The 19490-nt window shown below is 44.7% G+C and overlaps 2 protein-coding genes across 2 annotated transcripts in view; one reads left to right on the forward strand and one right to left on the reverse strand.

The window, feature by feature from the left end:
- Positions 1 to 19490, forward strand: part of LOC125865145 (probable protein phosphatase 2C 10) — an 878192-nt gene that overhangs the window by 286457 nt on the left and 572245 nt on the right. The gene's annotated exons all lie outside the window — the stretch shown is intronic.
- Positions 12110 to 12802, reverse strand: LOC125863898 (uncharacterized). The gene is made up of 2 exons (XM_049543870.1): positions 12392 to 12802; positions 12110 to 12277 (listed from the first exon to the last, which is right to left on the reverse strand). Exons 1-2 carry the CDS (start codon positions 12800 to 12802, stop codon positions 12110 to 12112), a joined length of 579 nt encoding a protein of 192 aa, XP_049399827.1.

A 19490-nucleotide genomic window follows, 5' to 3' on the forward strand; every position in this document is an offset into this window, starting at 1 on the left:
AAAGTGAGCGGGTTCTATAGTAAGCTTGGAACTTGAAGTTCTTCCAAGATCTTGTGGTATGTCCTCATATGTCGAGGACAAGACTTTTCTATTCTAATTTTATGATAAGGATCTTGTAATAGACTTAATAGACTTCTTTTGATTGTAAAGGGCCGTGTCCCTACTTATGTTTTGTGATTGTGTCTAAGATGGCCATGTGAGACTTAGACTTCCGTTGTGTGTTTTTAAAGTTGTTTTAATGAAGTTTGAATGTGTGGATGTAAATAAGTTTTTAATTCCGCACTATTATCATTATTGAATGCAATGAATGACTATGTGGCTTGTATAAGACCCCTTCGGGGTCGAGTACGCCTTGTTACGACTTGGGGGTGCTCCCGGGTCGTGACAGATATATACTCAAGCGAGAGGCATAGTAAATATAAACATATGAGAAGTAGAGCCCGGATCAAATAAATCCAAGGCGGGGTGATGGCATAAAAGAATCGTACCTGTGATCACATCGTCTGATGCCTCAGCGTCTACCCTCGCTGGAGCTGCATAGAAATGGCTTTGTCTGCCAGTGCCCTGTCCATCAAACCTACCACCTGAACTGCCTCATCGGGGACCACCCTGTATACCCTGATGCCCACCTCTACGGTCCTGACTCTGACCAACGCCTGTACCTAGAGGTGCTGGTAAAGACGGGGGAGCTTCCTGAGGAGCGGATGATATCCGACTATGCTGAGGGTAGTCCCTGGCCTAGTGTCAACAGAATCATAGCAACCCTGACAAGGACGACTGTTAGAAGAACGATCACCATAGCCCGAAGAACCCGACTGAAACACCTTACGGCCCTGACTCGAACTGGCCTCGCTCCGACCACCATCTGATGCCTGAAGAGAGGCCTGGGTAAGCCGGCTAGATTGAGCCTGTTGAAACCGTCGTTCGGTCCTATCTTAATAATCCCTAGACCTGGGGCAGGAATCACTGTAGCTGCCCTCATGTCTAGCCCTCTTCTCGCTACCCCCTTGGGCCTCGCGAGGAAGATGCTCCATAGTACTGGCATGGTCAACTATCTATAAAAAAGATCGACTCACAGAAACTAAGGACTGGTCTCAAGTCAAAGCTGTAATTTCAATCCCGAACAAAGCAACTAACTCTCTCCTCCTCTATAGGTAGTATCATCTCGGAATGATGAGAGAGCTCGTGGAACCTAGTCTCGTACTCTACCACTGACATGGAGCCCTGCTCCAACCTGCAAAACTAATCTCTGAGGCGGTCTCTGATGTTACAAGGAAAGTACAACAATGTCTTTCAACATAAGCAAAGAACTAAACATAAAAGCTACATCATAGGGTCTTGTCCTTGGACTTTAGGACTCACCAACTTGGGGAAGCAACTCCTAGTGTCTTGAGAATTAAGCTTGAATCCTCAACGGCCCGAACCTAAATGTTTGGGGAAAAAGGAGACAATAAGGGTTAGTACAACACACGTACTAAGTATGACTACTATGCATAAAAACCATTGAAACATGCATAAAAGGTCATTTTAGTTAAAACATGCTTTTTACCAAGTAAATCCAATATGCACAGAAAGTAAGCATCATAAGACAGACCAACATATTATCATCCTAACACGTAGACAACCCAAGTAATACTAGTGCAATGCAAGGAATAGAATCCCATAACCCTATTCAAAGCCAAGTATCACATTAAGCAACCTATTTCAAGAATACACTCATAAGATCATACTTCATCATAACTTACCATATTCATAATGATCATACACAACATAGCTTCAATATTCATAATGATCATACATAACATAACTTCAACATACATAAGTCATAATCATCATAATCATAAGAGAACACTACTACAACCATCTCTTACGATCCCACAAGTGCAATGTGCAAGAGAAATCCCATACCCTCCCTTACACAATGTAGAAACCCTTAAGAAAGCCCTAGTAAGAGTTCACACCTTTCATACCTTCATTTAGTTTTACATTAGTTAAGGGTCAAGAAGATTGCTCCTAGAAATCCTAACTTACTAAACGTGGTGGATTTCCATCTCATGAGACAACACATACCGTGGATAATTCGGACTTGCTAAATGTGAGGAAACCCATGTGGGGAGCCGGACTTACTAAACGTGAGACCCCCATCTCATTTACATGCCCTTTAGGTGCTAAGCATCTAATTCCCTTTTGTAATCATATTTAGTCATAACATAAGTTCACATTAGCCTTTACTAGACTCTTATGTAAACATCTTACCATAATAGCTCATATGTGTTCATAAATGAGTAACAATCCTTTCACTTTAGAAACACTTAGTAAGTGAGTAACCCTTTCATTTTATATTACACTATAATCATGAGAACTACCTTTCAATCATATAGAAATCATACCATAACACACATAAATATTTCATGGCTAATTCAAGTGTAGAGGGTTAAGGATGGCGAAACTAGGTCATCAACACCACAACAACATATTAGGTATAACATCATTACAATCTAAGTAATTCACCTTTCGTACTTGAGTTCAAAGAAGAACCAACCTTCATACCTTCTTGCCAGTCATAGGAAATTCATACTTCAATCACCAATCAGTTCATAACCAATTCGTAATACAAGGTAATTCATGAAGTAATACATAATCAACTTTAATATAAGCAATTGACATATTCCTTTCATAGCGTTCAAGGTTTCATTCAAAGACTCAACCCTAATTTCATAGAAATTATACATAACCTAGGGTAGAATCATCATAAGAACATAAATTACATAACATCACATTCGATACATAGCCTTCACTCAATATCCAACACAAACTAGGGTTAGAATGAGGAAAAGAAGGAGAAACATGGGTCTCATGGGGAATTCTTCAAGAAACCACAAATACAAAATGAATTCATTTATAATTATTCATATAACATCAATCAAATTCAGTTTATAACATCAATTTCACTTTCGAAAGAAGACCCACGTTTTTGGATTGAAAACCTAGAAATTGGAGATTTTGAAATTCATCTTCAAGGGACCTCTTGGGGAAAGGAATCCCAAGAGTGATAAGCAACCATACCTTAGTTGATTCCTTGAGAATCAATGGAGAAACTCCAAGCAATTTGGGAAAGAACTTTGAAACTCTAGCTCCAATGTATTCTTCTTCTTCTAAGGTTTTTAGAGAGGGAGTTTAGAGAGAAGTGTGAGAGTTTTGATTTCAATTGGGTGTTGTGTATAATGACCAAAACTTGTGACCAAAACTCCACGAAGCCTCCCACGGTTCGTGGTCATGACCATGAGCCGTGGTGATGGCCGTGGATTTTGAGGCAGTCGCTCTAAATTTGGGGCAGCCTTGGTGTTAGGCCTTGGCTTGCCCCTTTTGTTTGGCACTCCTTCCTTAGGCCTTAACTCATAGACCACCATAGCACAGCTAGATGGTCTACTAACTTAGGGGAATTCATTTTATACCTCATTTACACTATGTTTAGGCTCTAGTTCAACCCACAAAATTTTCGGGGTGTTATAGAGCAATCCTACGAAATAGTGAAACAAGTGAGATTTAGAGGAAACAATAATAAACATGCTGCACAAAAGTGAAACAAAAGAGGAAATCTTCCTAAAGACATCCTGTAGCTTCCCGAAGATAAATTACAGACATCTCTGCACCAAACCGCAGGACTCTACTAGACGTTAACTCTATACAAGTGAGATCGATGAACCTGGGGATCTGATACCAACTTGTCACGACCCGATTTCTTGAGTCATGATGGCACCTACTATGCCCTACTAGTAGGTAAGCCAACCGGTAACCCAAAACATCAAGCAATGAGCGAAAGGGAAAAAACTAGCAAAAACAATAATCTAAACAAGGATAACAAGGCGAAAGCAAACCAAAATAGATATATAGAGAAATCCCTCCCAGTACCTGGAAGCCTCTAGTACAGAGCTATCTAATGAAGAGTACAATCCCAAAAGTGGACCACAACAAATCATGTCTCAAAGGCAACAAGACTAGCTAAAACAAAAGAAGGAGACAAGACAAACCCAAAACGCCAAGTGCTCTCCCTCGTCTCCAAATCACAGCTGCAAAAGAAGGCTGGAACTAATCACCGCTGGTAATTGGTACTGGGATCTGCATCACGAAGTAGATGCAGAGTGTAGCATGAGTACCAAAAAATAGGTACTCAGTAGGCATTACAGGCCGACTGAGCAAAAAGTGTAAAAACAATAAGAAAGGATAGAATCTAGACAAAGAAAGGTCAAAGTGGATATGAAAAGAAAGCATACAACATACCAGAAATAAAATAAGTACAACTAAACTAACCTTACTGGACCCCCCATAAGCCCAAAAGGTACACTCGTGCGTAAGTTTAATAAAACCTGAACGGACCCCTATAAGACCGACAGGTACACATAATAACTAAGTCTAATGATAAAACTACCGCCGCCAACTCCAAGTCATGGGTGGGGTAGTTGCGCTCATGAATCTTAAGCTGCCTCGATGCATAAGCAATAATTCGGCTCTGCTGCATCAATACACAACCCAACCCAACGCCGAATGCATGATAATAAACCGTGAAGACCTCGCCCTCAACCGAAAGAGTCAATATTTGAGCGGTGATCAATAACTCCTTGAGACTCAAAAAGCTCACCTCACACTCCTCTGACCGAACAAAGGGAACATCAACACGAGTCAACCGGGTCAGAGGTGCTGCCAAGGTAGAAACCATCCACAAATCATTTGTAGTAGCCTGCTAGTCCGATGAAGCTCCGAATCTCAGTAACCAACATAGGCCTAGCCCAATCACAAATAGCCTCAATCTTCGTCAGATCTACCATAATGCCCTTCTTGGATACAACGTGCCCCAAGAACACTATTGAGTCTAACCAAAACTGGCCATTTGAGAACTTGACATAAAGCCGCTGATCTCTCATAGTCTGGAGCACAATACTGAAATGCTGCTCATGATCACCCCTACTCTGTGAGTATATAAAAATTTCATCAATGAAGATTATGATGAAAAAAATGAGATAAAGCCTGAACACGCGCGTCATCAAGTGCATAAAGGCAGCAGGGGCATTAGTCCACCCAAATGACAACACCAAGAACTCATAATAGCCATAACGGTACCTAAATGCAGTCTTAGGGATGTCTGCTTCGCTAATCCTCAACTGGTTGTAATCGGACTTCAAGTCAATCTTAGAGAACACTGAAGCTCCCTATAGATGGTTAAATAGGTCATTAATCCTAGGCAGAGGATATTGATTATTCACTTTCACCTTATTCAACTGTCTATAGTCAATGCACATGCGCGTCGTACCATCCTTCTTCTTAACAAAAAGAATGGGAGTCTGACACTAGGTCTGACAAATCAATTACCCAAGAGATCTTGAAGCTGAATAGTGAGCTCCTTGAGCTCTGCAGGAGCCATCCGATATAGCGGAATAGAAATAGGTCGAGTACCTGGCTCAAGCTCAATCGAAAAATCAATATCACCCTCTGGGGTAGGCCAGGTAGGTCGGTTGGAAACACATTTAAGAATTCATGAACAATATGAACTGACTCAACTGGAGAGACATCCCTACTCACATCACGCATAAAGGCTAATTATGATAAGCATCCGCTAGTCTCTAGCCTTTTAGCCCGAATAAAAGAGATAACCCCAACTGGTGTGCTACCACAAAATTCCTGCCACACCACCGGAGGAATACCAGGAATGGCTAAGGTAACGGTCTTAGAGAAGCAATCTAAAACAACGCGATAAGGGGATAACCAGTCCATGCCAAGAATCGTATTGAAATCAACCATGTCAAGCAATATAAGGTCAGCCTGGGTGTCACACCCCTGGTTAGTAACTAAGCAGGATCGAAATACCTGATCCACTACTAAAGACTCACCCACGGGAGTCGACACACGAACGACGCTACCAGAGACTCAGATATCATACTCCAGCGAAAGGCATAGTAAACAGAAACATACGAAAAAGTAGAGCCGGTATCAAATAAAGCCAAGGCGGGGTGCTGGCTTAAACAAATCATACCTGTGATCACAACGTCTGATGCCTCAGCCTTCATCCTCGCAGGATTTGCATAGAAATGGCTATGTCTGCCTATACTCTGACCATCAAACCTACCATCTGACCTGCCTCCTCGGGGAACACCCTGTATACCCTAATAACCACCTCTATATTCCTGACCCTGACCACGACCTCTAGATGGAGGTGCTGGTAAAGATGGGTTAGCTGCCTGAGAAGTGGGTGTAATCCGACTATGCTGGGGGCAGTCCCTGGCCTAATGTACCATCTCAGCAAACTCATAGCAACCTTGTCAGGTTGACTCCCAAAAGAGCGACCACCATGACCTGAAGAACCTGACTGAAACACCTCGACGCCACTAATATGCATAACTTTGGTGCTTTGTCTGAGTCGTCCTGAGTATATCCTGAATCACTCTCACCTGGTCCAAAGCCTCCCGAATCAAATATGTACCCCACGGCCTAGGCTTTGTAAACTCAATCCAGCCCACCAGAAAGCGATAACGCCTACCATACAAGGCCTCGAATAAGGCCATTTTAATGCTAGAATGGTAGTTATTGTTACACGCAAACTCTGCCAAAGGCAAGAACTGGTCCCAATGAGCACCAAACTCCAAAACATAAGCCCGCAGCGTGTCCTCAAGGACCTGAATAGTACGCTCCCAGTGACCATTAGTCTGCGGGTGGAAAGTTGTGCTAAGATCAACTCAAGTGTCTAACTCATCCTGAAAAGACCTCCAAAAGCTAGACGTGAACAGAGAACCCCGATCTGATATAATAGAAACTAGCACCCCATAAAGTCGAACCACCTCCCGATTGTAGATACGAGCCAACCTCTCGACGCTAAATGAAGACTGAACAGGAATGAAATGTGCTGACTTGGTCATCGATCGATGATGACCCAAATGCTATCAACACCTCTGGAAATCCGCGGAAAGCCAGCCACAAAATCCATAGTAATGTGATCCCACTTCTACTCCGGAATGGGTAAACTCTGAAACTCATCACCAGGCCTCAAATGCTCGGCCTTTACTTGCTGGCAGCACAAGCAATGGGAAACAAAGTTAGCAATATCTCTCATCATGCCACTCAACCAGTAGTGCTGCCTCAAATCATGATACATCTTCACTTTGCTCGGATTGATAAAGTATCTAGGCTCATGACCCTCAGAAAGTATCAACTGATCAAATCCCAATCTCTCAGAACACAGATGCAGCTGGCGAATCTCAACACTCCATCAGGATCTATGGTAGCCTGACCACAATCACCGACTAATACTCGATCTCTAAGGGCCACCAAGGCCTCATCCTAAAACTGACAGCCATGGAGCCTATGAAGCAAAGAAGACTGAACTCCCACATACGCCAAGACGCATCTAGAATCTGAGATATCCAACCGAACCATGCTATTAGCTAAGAACTGGATGTCCAAAGCCAAGGGTCGCTCTTCAATAGATAAGAAAGACAGACCACCCATACTCACCGCCTTCCGGGTCAAGGGGTCTGCTACAACATTCCCCTTACTCGGATAATAGAGAATAAAGAGGTCGTAGTCCTTTAGGACTTCAATCCAATGACGTTGCCTCAAATGTCCCTCTAGCTAATGATGTACTGAAGACTCCTATGATCGGAATAGATCTCACATCAAACTCCAAGTCATGGGTGGGTAGTTGTGCTCATGAATCTTAAGGTGCCTCAACGCAAAAGTAATAACTCGGCCCTGCTGCATCAATACACAACGCAAACCAACATCGGATGTGTCACAATAAACCACGAAGACCTCGCCCTCAACTGGAAGATCCAATATAGGAGCGGTGGCCAATAAGTCCTTGAGCCTCAGAAAGCTCGCCTCACACTTCTCTGACCAAACAAAGGGAACATCAACACGAGTTAACTGGGTCAGAGGTGTTGCCAAGATAGAGAAACCTTCCACAAATCGTCTGCAAAAGCCTGCTAGTTCGATGAAGCTCCGAATCTCAGTAACTGAGATAGCCTTAGCCCAATCACGAATAGCCTCAATCTTTTCCAGGTCTACCATGATGCCCTCCTTGGATACAACGTGCCCCAAGAATGCTACAGAGTGTAAACAAAACTGGCACTTTAAGAGCTTGGCATAAAACCGCTGATCTCTCAAAGTTTGGAGCACAACTCTCAAATGTTGCTCATGATCACCCCTACTCCGTGAGTATATTAAAATGTAATCAATGAAGATTATGATGAAAGAATCAGAATCAGGCCTGAACACGCGCGTCATCAACTCCATAAAGGAAGCAGGGGCATTAGTCAACCCAAATGACATCACCAAGAACTCATAATGGCCATAACAGGTCCTAAATGCAGTCTTAGGGATGTCCGCTGTCCTAATCCTCAACAGGTGGTAATCGAACCTCAAATCAAACTTAGAGAACACTGAAGCTCCCTGTAGTTGGTCAAATAGGTCATTAATCCTAGGCAGAGGATATTGATTCTTCAATGTCACCTTATTCAACTGTCTATATTCAATGCACATGCGCATCGTACCATACTTCTTCTTAACAAAAAGAACGGGAGCGCCCCAAGGTGATAAACTAGGTTTGATAAATCCCTTACCCAAGAGATCTTGCAGGAGCCATCTGATATGGGAGAATAGAAATAGGTCGATTACCCTGCTCAAGCTCAATCGGAAAATCAATATCACACTCTTGGGGTAGGCCAGGTAGGTTAGTAGAAAATACATCTAAGAAGTCACGAACAACATGATTTGACTCAACTGGAGGGACCTCTCTACTCACATCACGCACAAAGGCCAAATATGAAAAGCATCCACTAGTCACTAGCCTCCTAGCCTGAATAAAAGATATAACCCCAACTGGTGTGCTACCACGAGATCCCTGCCAAACCACCGGAGAAATACTAGGAATGGCTAAGGTAACGGTCTTAGAGAAGCAATCTAAAACAACGCGATAAGGGGATAACCAGTCCATGCCCAGAATCATATCGAAATCAACCATGTCAAGCAATATAAGGTCAGCCTGGGTGTCACGCCCTTGGTTAGTAACTAAGCAAGATCGAAATACCTGATCCACTACTAAAGACTCACCCACGGGAGTCGACACACGAATGACGCTACCAGAGACTCAGATACCATACTCCAGCGAGAGGCATAGAAAACAGAAACATACGAAAAAGTAGAGCCCGTATCAAATAAAGCCAAGGTGGGGTGTTGGCATTAACGAATCATACCTGTGATCGCAACGTCTGTTGCCTCAGCCTCCGTCCTCGCAGGATTTGCATATAAATGGCTATGTCTGCCTAAACTCTGACCATCAAACCTACAACCTGACCTGCCTCCTCGGGGAACACCATGTATACCCTAATGACCACCTCTATATTCCTGACCCTGACCACGACCTCTAGATGGAAGTGCTGGTAAAGATGGGGTAGCTACCTGAGAAGTGGGTGTAATCCGACTATGCTGGGGGCAGTCCTTGGCGTGATGTACCATCTCAGCACACTCATAGCAACCCTGTCAGGTCGACTCCCAAAAGAGTGACCACCATGACCTGAAGAACCCGACTGAAACACCTCACGACCCTAACTCGAACTGGCCTCGCTCTGACCACCATCTGATGCCAAAAGAGAGGACTGGGTAGGCCGGCTAGACTGAGTCTGTCGAAACCGTCGTTCGGTCCTATCATAATAATCCCTAGACCTGGAACAGGAGTCACTCTAGCTTCCCTCATGCCTAGCCCTCTACTCGCTACCCCCTTGGGCCTCGCGACGAAGATGCTCCATGTACTGGCATGGTCAACTCCGTCAAAAAAAAATCAACCCGCAGAAACTAAGGACTGTGTCTCAAGTGGAAGCTGTAATCTCAACCCAAGAACAAAGCACCAAACTCGGCATGACGGGAGAGCTCGTGGAATCTAGTCTCGTACTCTGCCACTGAGATGGAGCCCTGCTCCAACCTGTAAAACTGATCCCTGAGGCGGTCTCTAACTCTACGAGGGATAAACTTTGCCAAGAAGGCCTAAAAAACTCATCCCATGATACCGATGTAGATCTAACTGGCCTGGTCTGACTGAATGTGCGCCACCACTGCCTGGCTGGCCCATCTAGCTGGTAAGCAATGAAGTCGGTCCCTCTAGACTCCACTAGACCCAAAGTGCGAAGCCTCTCACGGCAAGTAGTAGGAAACTCATGGGAATACTCACCCACCTCCGAATAAAACCTCAGTGGTATCAACCTGAGAAACACAACAAGCATCTTCTGGTCCTCAAGCGGCATACGTATGTCCCCTGCCAAGTGCTGTACTCCTTCAAGTGGTACTTGAACCTGAGGTGCCCTCTCTGTAGGCTGATCCAGGGGTACTAGTGCTGGTGTAGCTAAGGCAGGTGGCTGCTGTATACCCGCAAGCACACCCAAGAGCTGAGCAATAGCTGCCTGGAGATCTGGAGTCAAAACTGGTCTGGGTGGCGGCTGGGCTGTCCCGGCTCCACCGGCTGATCTTGTATACGAGGTGCTGGAGGGTCTGCTATTGGCTCTGGATCCTCCTCTCTCTCTTGGGCTGTCCCCGGCCCCACCGACTGATCTAACGCTCAAACTATCAGACTCTAGTCTAGTCCAATCTACTATGAGCAAAGTCATCGAACGACGTCGGCAGAAAGTCAAGGCTATTCAGCCCACACGGTTCATAAGTCTAAGGCAATGTAAGCCTAACCTACATTAAGGACATCGTGCTTACGGTTAAGGATAAACAAGGCATACAACACATAGCATACAAGCATAAAATAGCATATAGCACATAAGCATTCACTTTGACTAAACCGGTTAACATGATACTACACCTGAAATATGGCCAAACGATCCTAACATAAGGTATCTAATCAAAGTAAAGTAGTAAACTGGTACTCAACCCCAATTCACTCCAATCGAATTGATTTTACACAATTAAGCTCAATCTAAATGAAAGGAAGCCGTAGACTACCTTAAGGCCGGCCGCGCGTACTCCAAATCACTTCTCGGAGCTTTCCCTTCCCGAACGACCCGTGAATACTGCCACTCTATCAAATATAGTATCACAACGTTAGTACGGTCGTTTAGACAATGAAATCACAACAAACGGGGATGGGTCAAATTTGGAGTCAAAACGGGAAAGATGGGACCCGCACTGAACTGTTCGGATTTTACTCCATCAAGAGATCCAAAATAGTACCCCGAACTTGTGTTCCAAAATGGAACACAATTCGGGGCTCAAAACGCAGCAAAACCCAACATGCAAGGAAAAATCACAATTTAATCATCCTAAAAGAAAACATGCAATAGTCTAAACTCAAAAGTTACGAGAATCGAAAGGGCCCAACACTCCTTGAACACTCTACGACAAAGACACCACAATTCCCAACTCGTGGGACTTCGAATCACCCAAAATCGAGCTAAAATGGGTGAGATATGGCCAAAACAAGGATGCCAAAAATAAAAGCTTGAAAAAGGGCCTAACAGTTAGGTTTATAGCCAAATTTACCTCAAACGATTGGCACCCGACAACTTCCAAACACTCTATAGTGAATCCATTGAAAAGGCGAAGCTACCGCACTTCGAATCCCCTAATTCGGTGAAAAGATGAGAGAGTTATGAGTGTTTAATGTTTGGAAAGGGTTGCTTATATTTTCTGCATTTATAGCATATTTTTGTGCATTTTCTTTCCAAAACTTAAAACTCCGCCAAGGTGCTTTGAAATCGTTCGATATGATGCCGATTATGCTCCCAACCTAAAATGACCCTTCCAGAGCTGATGAAATCGTTAGAATTGAATTCTGATGTCATCTTCTTGAGCTTTTGATCGAAAATGATCTTTCAATGTTCTTAAGCTCCAAAAAAACTAAATCTCGCACAAAAGTCAAACGAACGACCAGGTGAACGAACTGTTAGTCCAGACAAGTTATAAATGACTTGGGGTCGCTTCAGGAATGCTCTAAACGACACACTGAGGGCAAAACATAGAAATGACCAGGAGGGTAATTACAATGTCTACTATTAAAAAGGACTTTCGTCCGTGAAAGTAAGGGTCAAGAAGTACCTGAAGGCTCAAACAAGTTGGGAGACTGCTCTCACATCTCTTGCTCGGTCTCCCAGGTTGCCTCCTCGACCAGACGATGCCTGCAATGAACCTTTACAACAAGAATGTCTGTCGAGCGCAACCTCTTCACATCACTGACTAGAATGGCAATTGGCTCCTCTACAAATGTGAAACAGTCATCCAACTCGACTGCATCATACTGGAGTACATGGGACTCATCAGGAACATATTGACGCAACATTGAGACATGGAAAACTGGGTGGATGGCTGAAAATGCTGGTGGTAGGGCCAACTCATAAGCAACATCCCAAACTATCCAGAGTATCTCAAAAGGCCCATTGTACCTGGGCCTAAGCTTGCCCCGCTTCCCAAACCTCATCACGTCCTTCAGGGGCGACACACAGAGCAATACCCGATCACCAACAGATAATCTTAAAGGTCGATGCCTCTGATATGCATAACTTTGGTGCCTTGTCTGAGTCGTCCTAAGTATATCCTGAGTCACTCTCACCTGGTCCAAAGCCTCCCGAATCAAATATGTACCCCACGGCCTAGGCTTTGTAGACTCAATCCAGCCCACCAGAAAGCGATAACGCCTACCATACAAGGCCTCGAATAAGGCCATTTGAATGCTAGAATTGTAGTTGTTGTTACACGCAAACTCTGCTAAAGGCAAGAACTGGTCCCAATGAGCACCAAATTCCAAAACATAAGCCCGCAGCATGTCCTCAAGGACCTGAATAGTACGCTCCGACTGACCATTAGTATGCGGGTGGAAAGGTGTGCTAAGATCAACTCAAGTGTCTAACTCATCCTGAAAAGACCTCCAAAAGCTAGACGTGAACAGAGAACCCCGATCTGATATAGTAGAAACTGGCACCCCATAAAGTCGAACCACCTCCCGATTGTAGATACGAGCCAACCTCTCGACGCTAAATGAAGACTGAACAGGAATGAAATGTGCTGACTTGGTCATCGATCGATGATGACCCAAATGCTATCAACACCTCTAGAAGTCCGCGGAAAGCCAGCCACAAAATCCATAGTAATGTGATCCCACTTCTACTCCGGAAAGGGTAAACTCTGAAACTCATCACCAGGCCTCAAATGCTCGGCCTTTACTTGCTGGCAGCACAATCAACGGGAAACAAAGTCAGTAATCTCTCTCATCATGCCACTCAACCAGTAGTGCTGCCTCAAATCATGATACATCTTCACTGTGCTCGGATTGATAAAGTATCTAGACTCATGACCCTCAGAAAGTATCAACTGTATCAAATCCCCATCTCTCGGAACACAGATGCAGCTGGCGAATCTCAACACTCCATCAGGATCTAAGGTAGCCTGACCACCATCACCGACTAATACTCGATCTCTAAGGGCCACCAAGGCCTCATCCTCAAACTGACAACCATGGATCCTATGAAGCAAAGAAGACTGAACTCCCACATACGCCAAGACGCATCTAGAATCTGAGATATCCAACCGAACCATGCTATTAGCTAAGAACTGGATGTCCAAAGCCAAGGGTCGCTCCTTAGTAGATAAGAAAGACAGACCACCAATACTCACCGCCTTCCGGCTCAAGGGGTCTGCTACAACATTCCCCTTACTCGGATAATATAGGATAAAGAGGTCGTAGTCCTTTAGGACTTCAATCCAATGATGTTGCCTCGAATGTCCCTCTAGCTAATGATGTACTGAAGACTCCTTTGATAGGAATAGATCTCACATCAAACTCCAAGTCATGGGTGGGTAGTTGTGATCATGAATCTTAAGGTGCCTCAACGCATAAGTAATAACTCGGCCCTGCTGCATCTATACACAACGCAAACCAACATCGGATGTGTCACAATAAACCACGAAGACCTCGCCCTCAACTGGAAGATTCAATATATAAGCGGTGGTCAATAAGTCCTTTAGCCTCAAAAAGATCGCCTCACACTTCTCTGACCAAACAAAGGGAACATCAACACGAGTCAACTGGGTCAGAGGTGCTGCCAAGGTAGAGCAACCTTCCACAAATCGTCTGTAAAAGCCTGCTAGTTCGATGAAGCTTCGAATCTTAGTAACTGAGATAGCCTTAGCCCAATCACGAATATACTCAATCTTTGCGAGGTCTACCATGATGCCCTCCTTGGATACAACGTGCCCCAAGAACGCTACAGAGTGTAAACAAAACTGGCACTTTAAGAGCTTGGCATAAAACCGCTGATCTCTCAAAGTTTGGAGCACAACTCTCAAATGCTGCTCATGATCACCCCAACTCCGCGAGTATATTAAAATGTCATCAATGAAGATTATGATGAAAGAATCAGGATCAGGCCTGAACACGCGCGTCATCACCTCCATAAAGGCAGCAGGGGCATTAGTCAACCCAAATGACATCACCAAGAACTCATAATGGGCATAACAGGTCCTAAATGCAGTCTTAGGGATGTCCGCTGTCCTAATCCTCAACAGGTGGTAATCGAACCTCAAATCAAACTTAGAGAACACTGAAGCTCCCTGTAGCTGGTCAATTAGGTCATCAATCCTAGGCAGAGGATATTGATTCTTCAATGTCACCTTATTCAACTGTCTATATTCAATGCACATGCGCATCGTACCATACTTCTTCTTAACAAAAAGAACGGGAGCGCCCCAAGGTGATAAACTAGGTCTGATAAATCCCTTACCCAAGAGATCCTGTAGGAGCCATATGATATGGCAGAATAGAAATAGGTCGATTACCCTGCTCAAACTCAATCGGAAAATCAATATCACACTCTTGGGGTAGGCCAGGTAGGTTAGTAGGAAACACATCTAAGAAGTCACGAACAACATGATCTGACTCAACTGGAAGGACCTCTCTACTCACATCACGCACAAAGGCCAAATATGATAAGCATCCACTAGTCACTAGCCTCCTAGCCTGAATAAAAGATATAACCCCAACTGGTGTGCTACCACAAGATCCCTGCCAAACCACCGGAGAAATACCAGGAATGGCTAAGGTAACGGTCTTAGAGAAGCAATCTAAAACAACGCGATAAGGGGATAACCAGTCCATGCCCAGAATCATATCGAAATCAATCATGTCAAGCAATATAAGGTCAGCCTGGGTGTCACACCCCTGGTTAGTAACTAAGCAAGATAGAAATACCTGATCCACTACTAAAGACTCACCCACGGGAGTTGACACACGAATGACGCTACCAGAGACTCTGATATCATACTCCAGCGAGAGGCATAGAAAATAGAAACATACGAAAAAGTAGAGCCCATATCAAATAAAGCCAAGGTGGGGTGTTGGCATAAACGAATCATACCTGTGATTGCAACGTCTGTTGCCTCAGCCTCCGTCCTCGCAGGATTTGCATATAAATGGCTATTGCCTAAACTCTGACCATCAAACCTACCACCTGACCTGCCTCCTCGGGGAACACCATGTATACCCTAATGTCCACCTCTATATTCCTGACCTTGACCACGACCTCTAGATGGAGGTGCTGGTAAAGATGGGGTAGCTGCCTGAGAAGTGGGTGTAATCCGACTATGCTGGGGGCAGTCCCGGCCTGATGTACCATCTCAGCACACTCATAGAAACCCTGTCAGGTCGACTCCCAAAAGAGCGACCACCATGACCTGAAGAACTCGACTGAAACACCTCACGACCCTAACTCGAACTGGCCTCGCTCTGACCACCATCTGATGCCAAAAGAGAGGACTGGGTAGGCCGGCTAGACTGAGTTTGTCGAAATCGTCGTTCGGTCCTATCATAATAATCCCTAGACCTGGAGCAGGAGTCACTCTAGCTTCCCTCAAGCCTAGCCCTCTACTCGCTACGCCATTGGGCCTCGCGACGAAGATGCTCCATATACTGGCATGGTCAACTACGTAAAAAAAAAATCAACCCGCAGAAACTAAGGACTGTGTCTCAAGTGGAAGCTGTAATCTCAACCCAAGAACAAAGCATTAAACTCGGCATGACGGGAGAGCTCGTGGAATCTAGTCTCGTACTCTGCCACTGAGATGGAGCCCTGCTCCAACCTGTAAAATTGATTCCTGAGGCGGTCCTTAACTCTACGAGGGATAAACTTTGCCAAGAAGGCCTAAAAAAACTCATCCCATGATACCGATGTAGATCTAACTGGCCTGGTCTGACTGAATGTGCGCCACCACTGCTTGGCTGGCCTATCCAGCTGGTTAGCAATGAAGTCGGTCCCTCTAGACTCCACTAGACCCAAAGTGCGAAGCCTCTCACGGCAAGTAGTAAGAAACTCATGGGAATACTCACCCACATCCGCATAAAACCTTAGTGGTATCAACCTGAGAAACACAACAAGCATCTTCTGGTCCTCAAGCGGCATACGTATGTCCTCTACCAAGGGCTGTACTCCTTCAAGTGGTACTTGGACCTGAGGTGCCCTCTCTGTAGGCTGATCCAGGGGTACTAGTGCTGGTGTAGCTAAGGCAGGTGGCTGCTGTATACCCGCAAGCACACCCAAGAGCTGAGCAATAGCTACCTGGAGATCTGGAGTCAAAACTGGTCTGGGTGGCGGCTGGGCTGTCCCCGGCTCCACCGGCTGATCTTGTATACGAGGTGCTGGAGGGTCCGCTATTGGCTCTGGATTCTCCTCTCTCTCTTGGGCTGTCCCCGACCCCACCGATTGATCTAACGCTCAAACTATCAGACTCTAGTCTAGTCCAATCTACTATGAGCAAAGTCATCGAACGACATCGGTAGAAAGTCAAGGCTATTCAGCCCACACGGTTCATAAATCTAAGGGAATGTAAGCCTAACCTACACTAAGGACATCGTGCTTACGGTTAAGGATAAACAAGGCATACAACACATAGCATACAAGCATAAAATAGCATTTAGCACCTAAGCATTCAATTTTACTAAACCGGTTAACATGATATTACACCCGAAATATGGCCAAACGATCCTAACATAAGGTATCTAATCAAAGTAAAGTAGTAAACTGGTACCCAACCCCAATTCACTCCAATCGAATTGATTTTACACAATTAAGCTCATTCTAAACGAAAGGAAGCCGTAGACTACCTTAAGGCCGACCGCGCGTACTCCAAATCACTTTGCCGGAGCTTTCCCTTCCCGAACGATCCTTGAATGCTGCCACTCTATCAAATATAGTATCACAACGTTAGTACAGTCGTTTAGACAATGAAGTCACAACAAACGGGGATGGGTCAAATTTGGAGTCAAAACGGGAAAGATGGGACACGCACTGAACTGTTCGGATTTGACTCCATCAAGAGATCCAAAATAGTACCCCGAACTTGTGTTCCAAAATGGAACACAATTCGCGGCTCAAAACGCAGCAAAACTCAACATGCAAGGAAAAATCACATTTTAATCATCCTAAAAGAAAACATGCAGTAGTCTAAACTCAAAAGTTACGAGAATCGAAAGGGCCCAACACTACTTGAACACTCAACGACAAAGACACCACAATTTCCAACCCGTGGGACTTCGAATCACCCAAAATCGAGCTAAAATGGGTGAGATATGACCAAAACAAGGATGCCAAAAATAAAAGCTTGAAAAAGGGCCTAACAGTCAGGTTTATAGCCAAATTTACCTCGAACGATTGGCACCCGACAACTTCCAAACACTCTATAGTGAATCCACTGAAAAGGCGAAGCTCCCGCACTTCGAATCGCCTAATTCGGTGAAGAGATGAGAGAGTTATGAGTGTTTTATGTTTGGAAAGGGTTGCTTATATTTTCTGCATTTATAGCATATTTTTGTGCATTTTCTTTTCAAAACTTAAAACTCTGTCAAGGTGCTTTGAAATCGTTCGATATCATGCCGATCATGCTCCCAACCTAAAATGACCCTTCCAGAGCTAATGGAATCGTTAGAATTGGATTCTGATGTCATCTTCTTGAGCTTTTGATCGGAAATGACCTTTCAATATTCTTAAGCTCCAAAAACACTAAATCTCGCACAAAAGTCAAACGAACGACCAGGTGAACGAACTGTTAGTCCAGACAAGTTATAAATGACTAGGGGTCGCTTCAGGAATGCTCTAAACGACACACTGAGGGCAAAACATAGAAATGACCAGGAGGGTAATTACAATGTCTACTATTAAAAAGGACTTTCGTCCGTGAAAGTAAGGGTCAAGAAGTACCTGAAGGCTCAAACAAGTTGGGAAACTGCTCTCACATCTCTTGCTCGGTCTCCCAGGTTGCCTCCTCGACGGGACGATGCCTGCAATGAACCTTAATAACAAGAATGTCTGTCGAGCGCAACCTCTTCACATCACTGGCTAGAATGGCAATTAGCTCCTCTACAAATGTGAAATAGTCATCCAACTCGACTGCATCATACCGGAGTACATGGGACTTATCAGGAACATAGTGGCGCAACATTGAGACATGGAAAACTGGGTGGATGGCTGAAAATGCTCCAGGTAGGGCCAACTCATAAGCAACCTCCCAAACTATCCAGAGTATCTCAAAAGGCCCATTGTACCTAGGCCTAAGCTTGCCCCGCTTCCCAAACCTCATCACGTCCTTCAGGGGCGACACACAGAGGAATACCCGATCACCAACAGAGAATCTTAAAGGTCGACGCCTCTGATATGCATAACTTTGGTGCCTCGTCTGAGTCGTGCTGAGTATATCCTGAATCACTCGCACCTGGTCCAAAGCATCCCGAATCAAATATGTACCCCACGGCCTAGGCTTTGTAGACTCAATCCAGCCCACCAGAAAGCGATAACGCCTACCATACAAGGCCTCGAATAAGGCCATTTGAATGCTAGAATGGTAGTTGTTACACGCAAACTCTGCCAAAGGCAAGAACTGGTCCCAATGAGCACCAAACTCCAAAACATAAGCCCGCAGCTTGTCCTCAAGGACCTGAATAGTACGCTCCGACTGACCATTAGTATGCGGGTGGAAAGCTGTGCTAAGATCAACTCAAGTGTCTAACTCATCCTGAAAAGACCTCCAAAAGCTAGACGTGAACAGAGAACCCCGATCTGATATAATAGAAACTGGCACCCCATAAAGTCGAACCACCTCCGATTGTAGATACGAGCCAACCTCTCGACGCTAAATGAAGAATGAACAGGAATGAAATGTGCTGACTTGGTCATCGATCGATGATGACCCAAATGCAATCAACACCTCTAGAAGTCCGCGAAAAGCCAGCCACAAAATCCATAGTAATGTGATCCCACTTCTACTCCGGAATGGGTAAACTCTGAAACTCATCACCAGGCCTCAAATGTTCGGCTTTTACTTTCTGGCAGCACAAGCAACGGGAAACAAAGTTAGCAATATCTCTCATCATGCCACTTAACCAGTAGTGCTGCCTCAAATCATGATACATCTTCACTTTGCTCGGATTGATAAAGTATCTAGACTCATGACCCTCAGAAAGTATCAAC

The sequence above is a fragment of the Solanum stenotomum genome, chromosome 5 (assembly GCF_019186545.1).
Source record: "Solanum stenotomum isolate F172 chromosome 5, ASM1918654v1, whole genome shotgun sequence".
Classification (NCBI taxonomy): domain Eukaryota; kingdom Viridiplantae; phylum Streptophyta; class Magnoliopsida; order Solanales; family Solanaceae; genus Solanum; species Solanum stenotomum.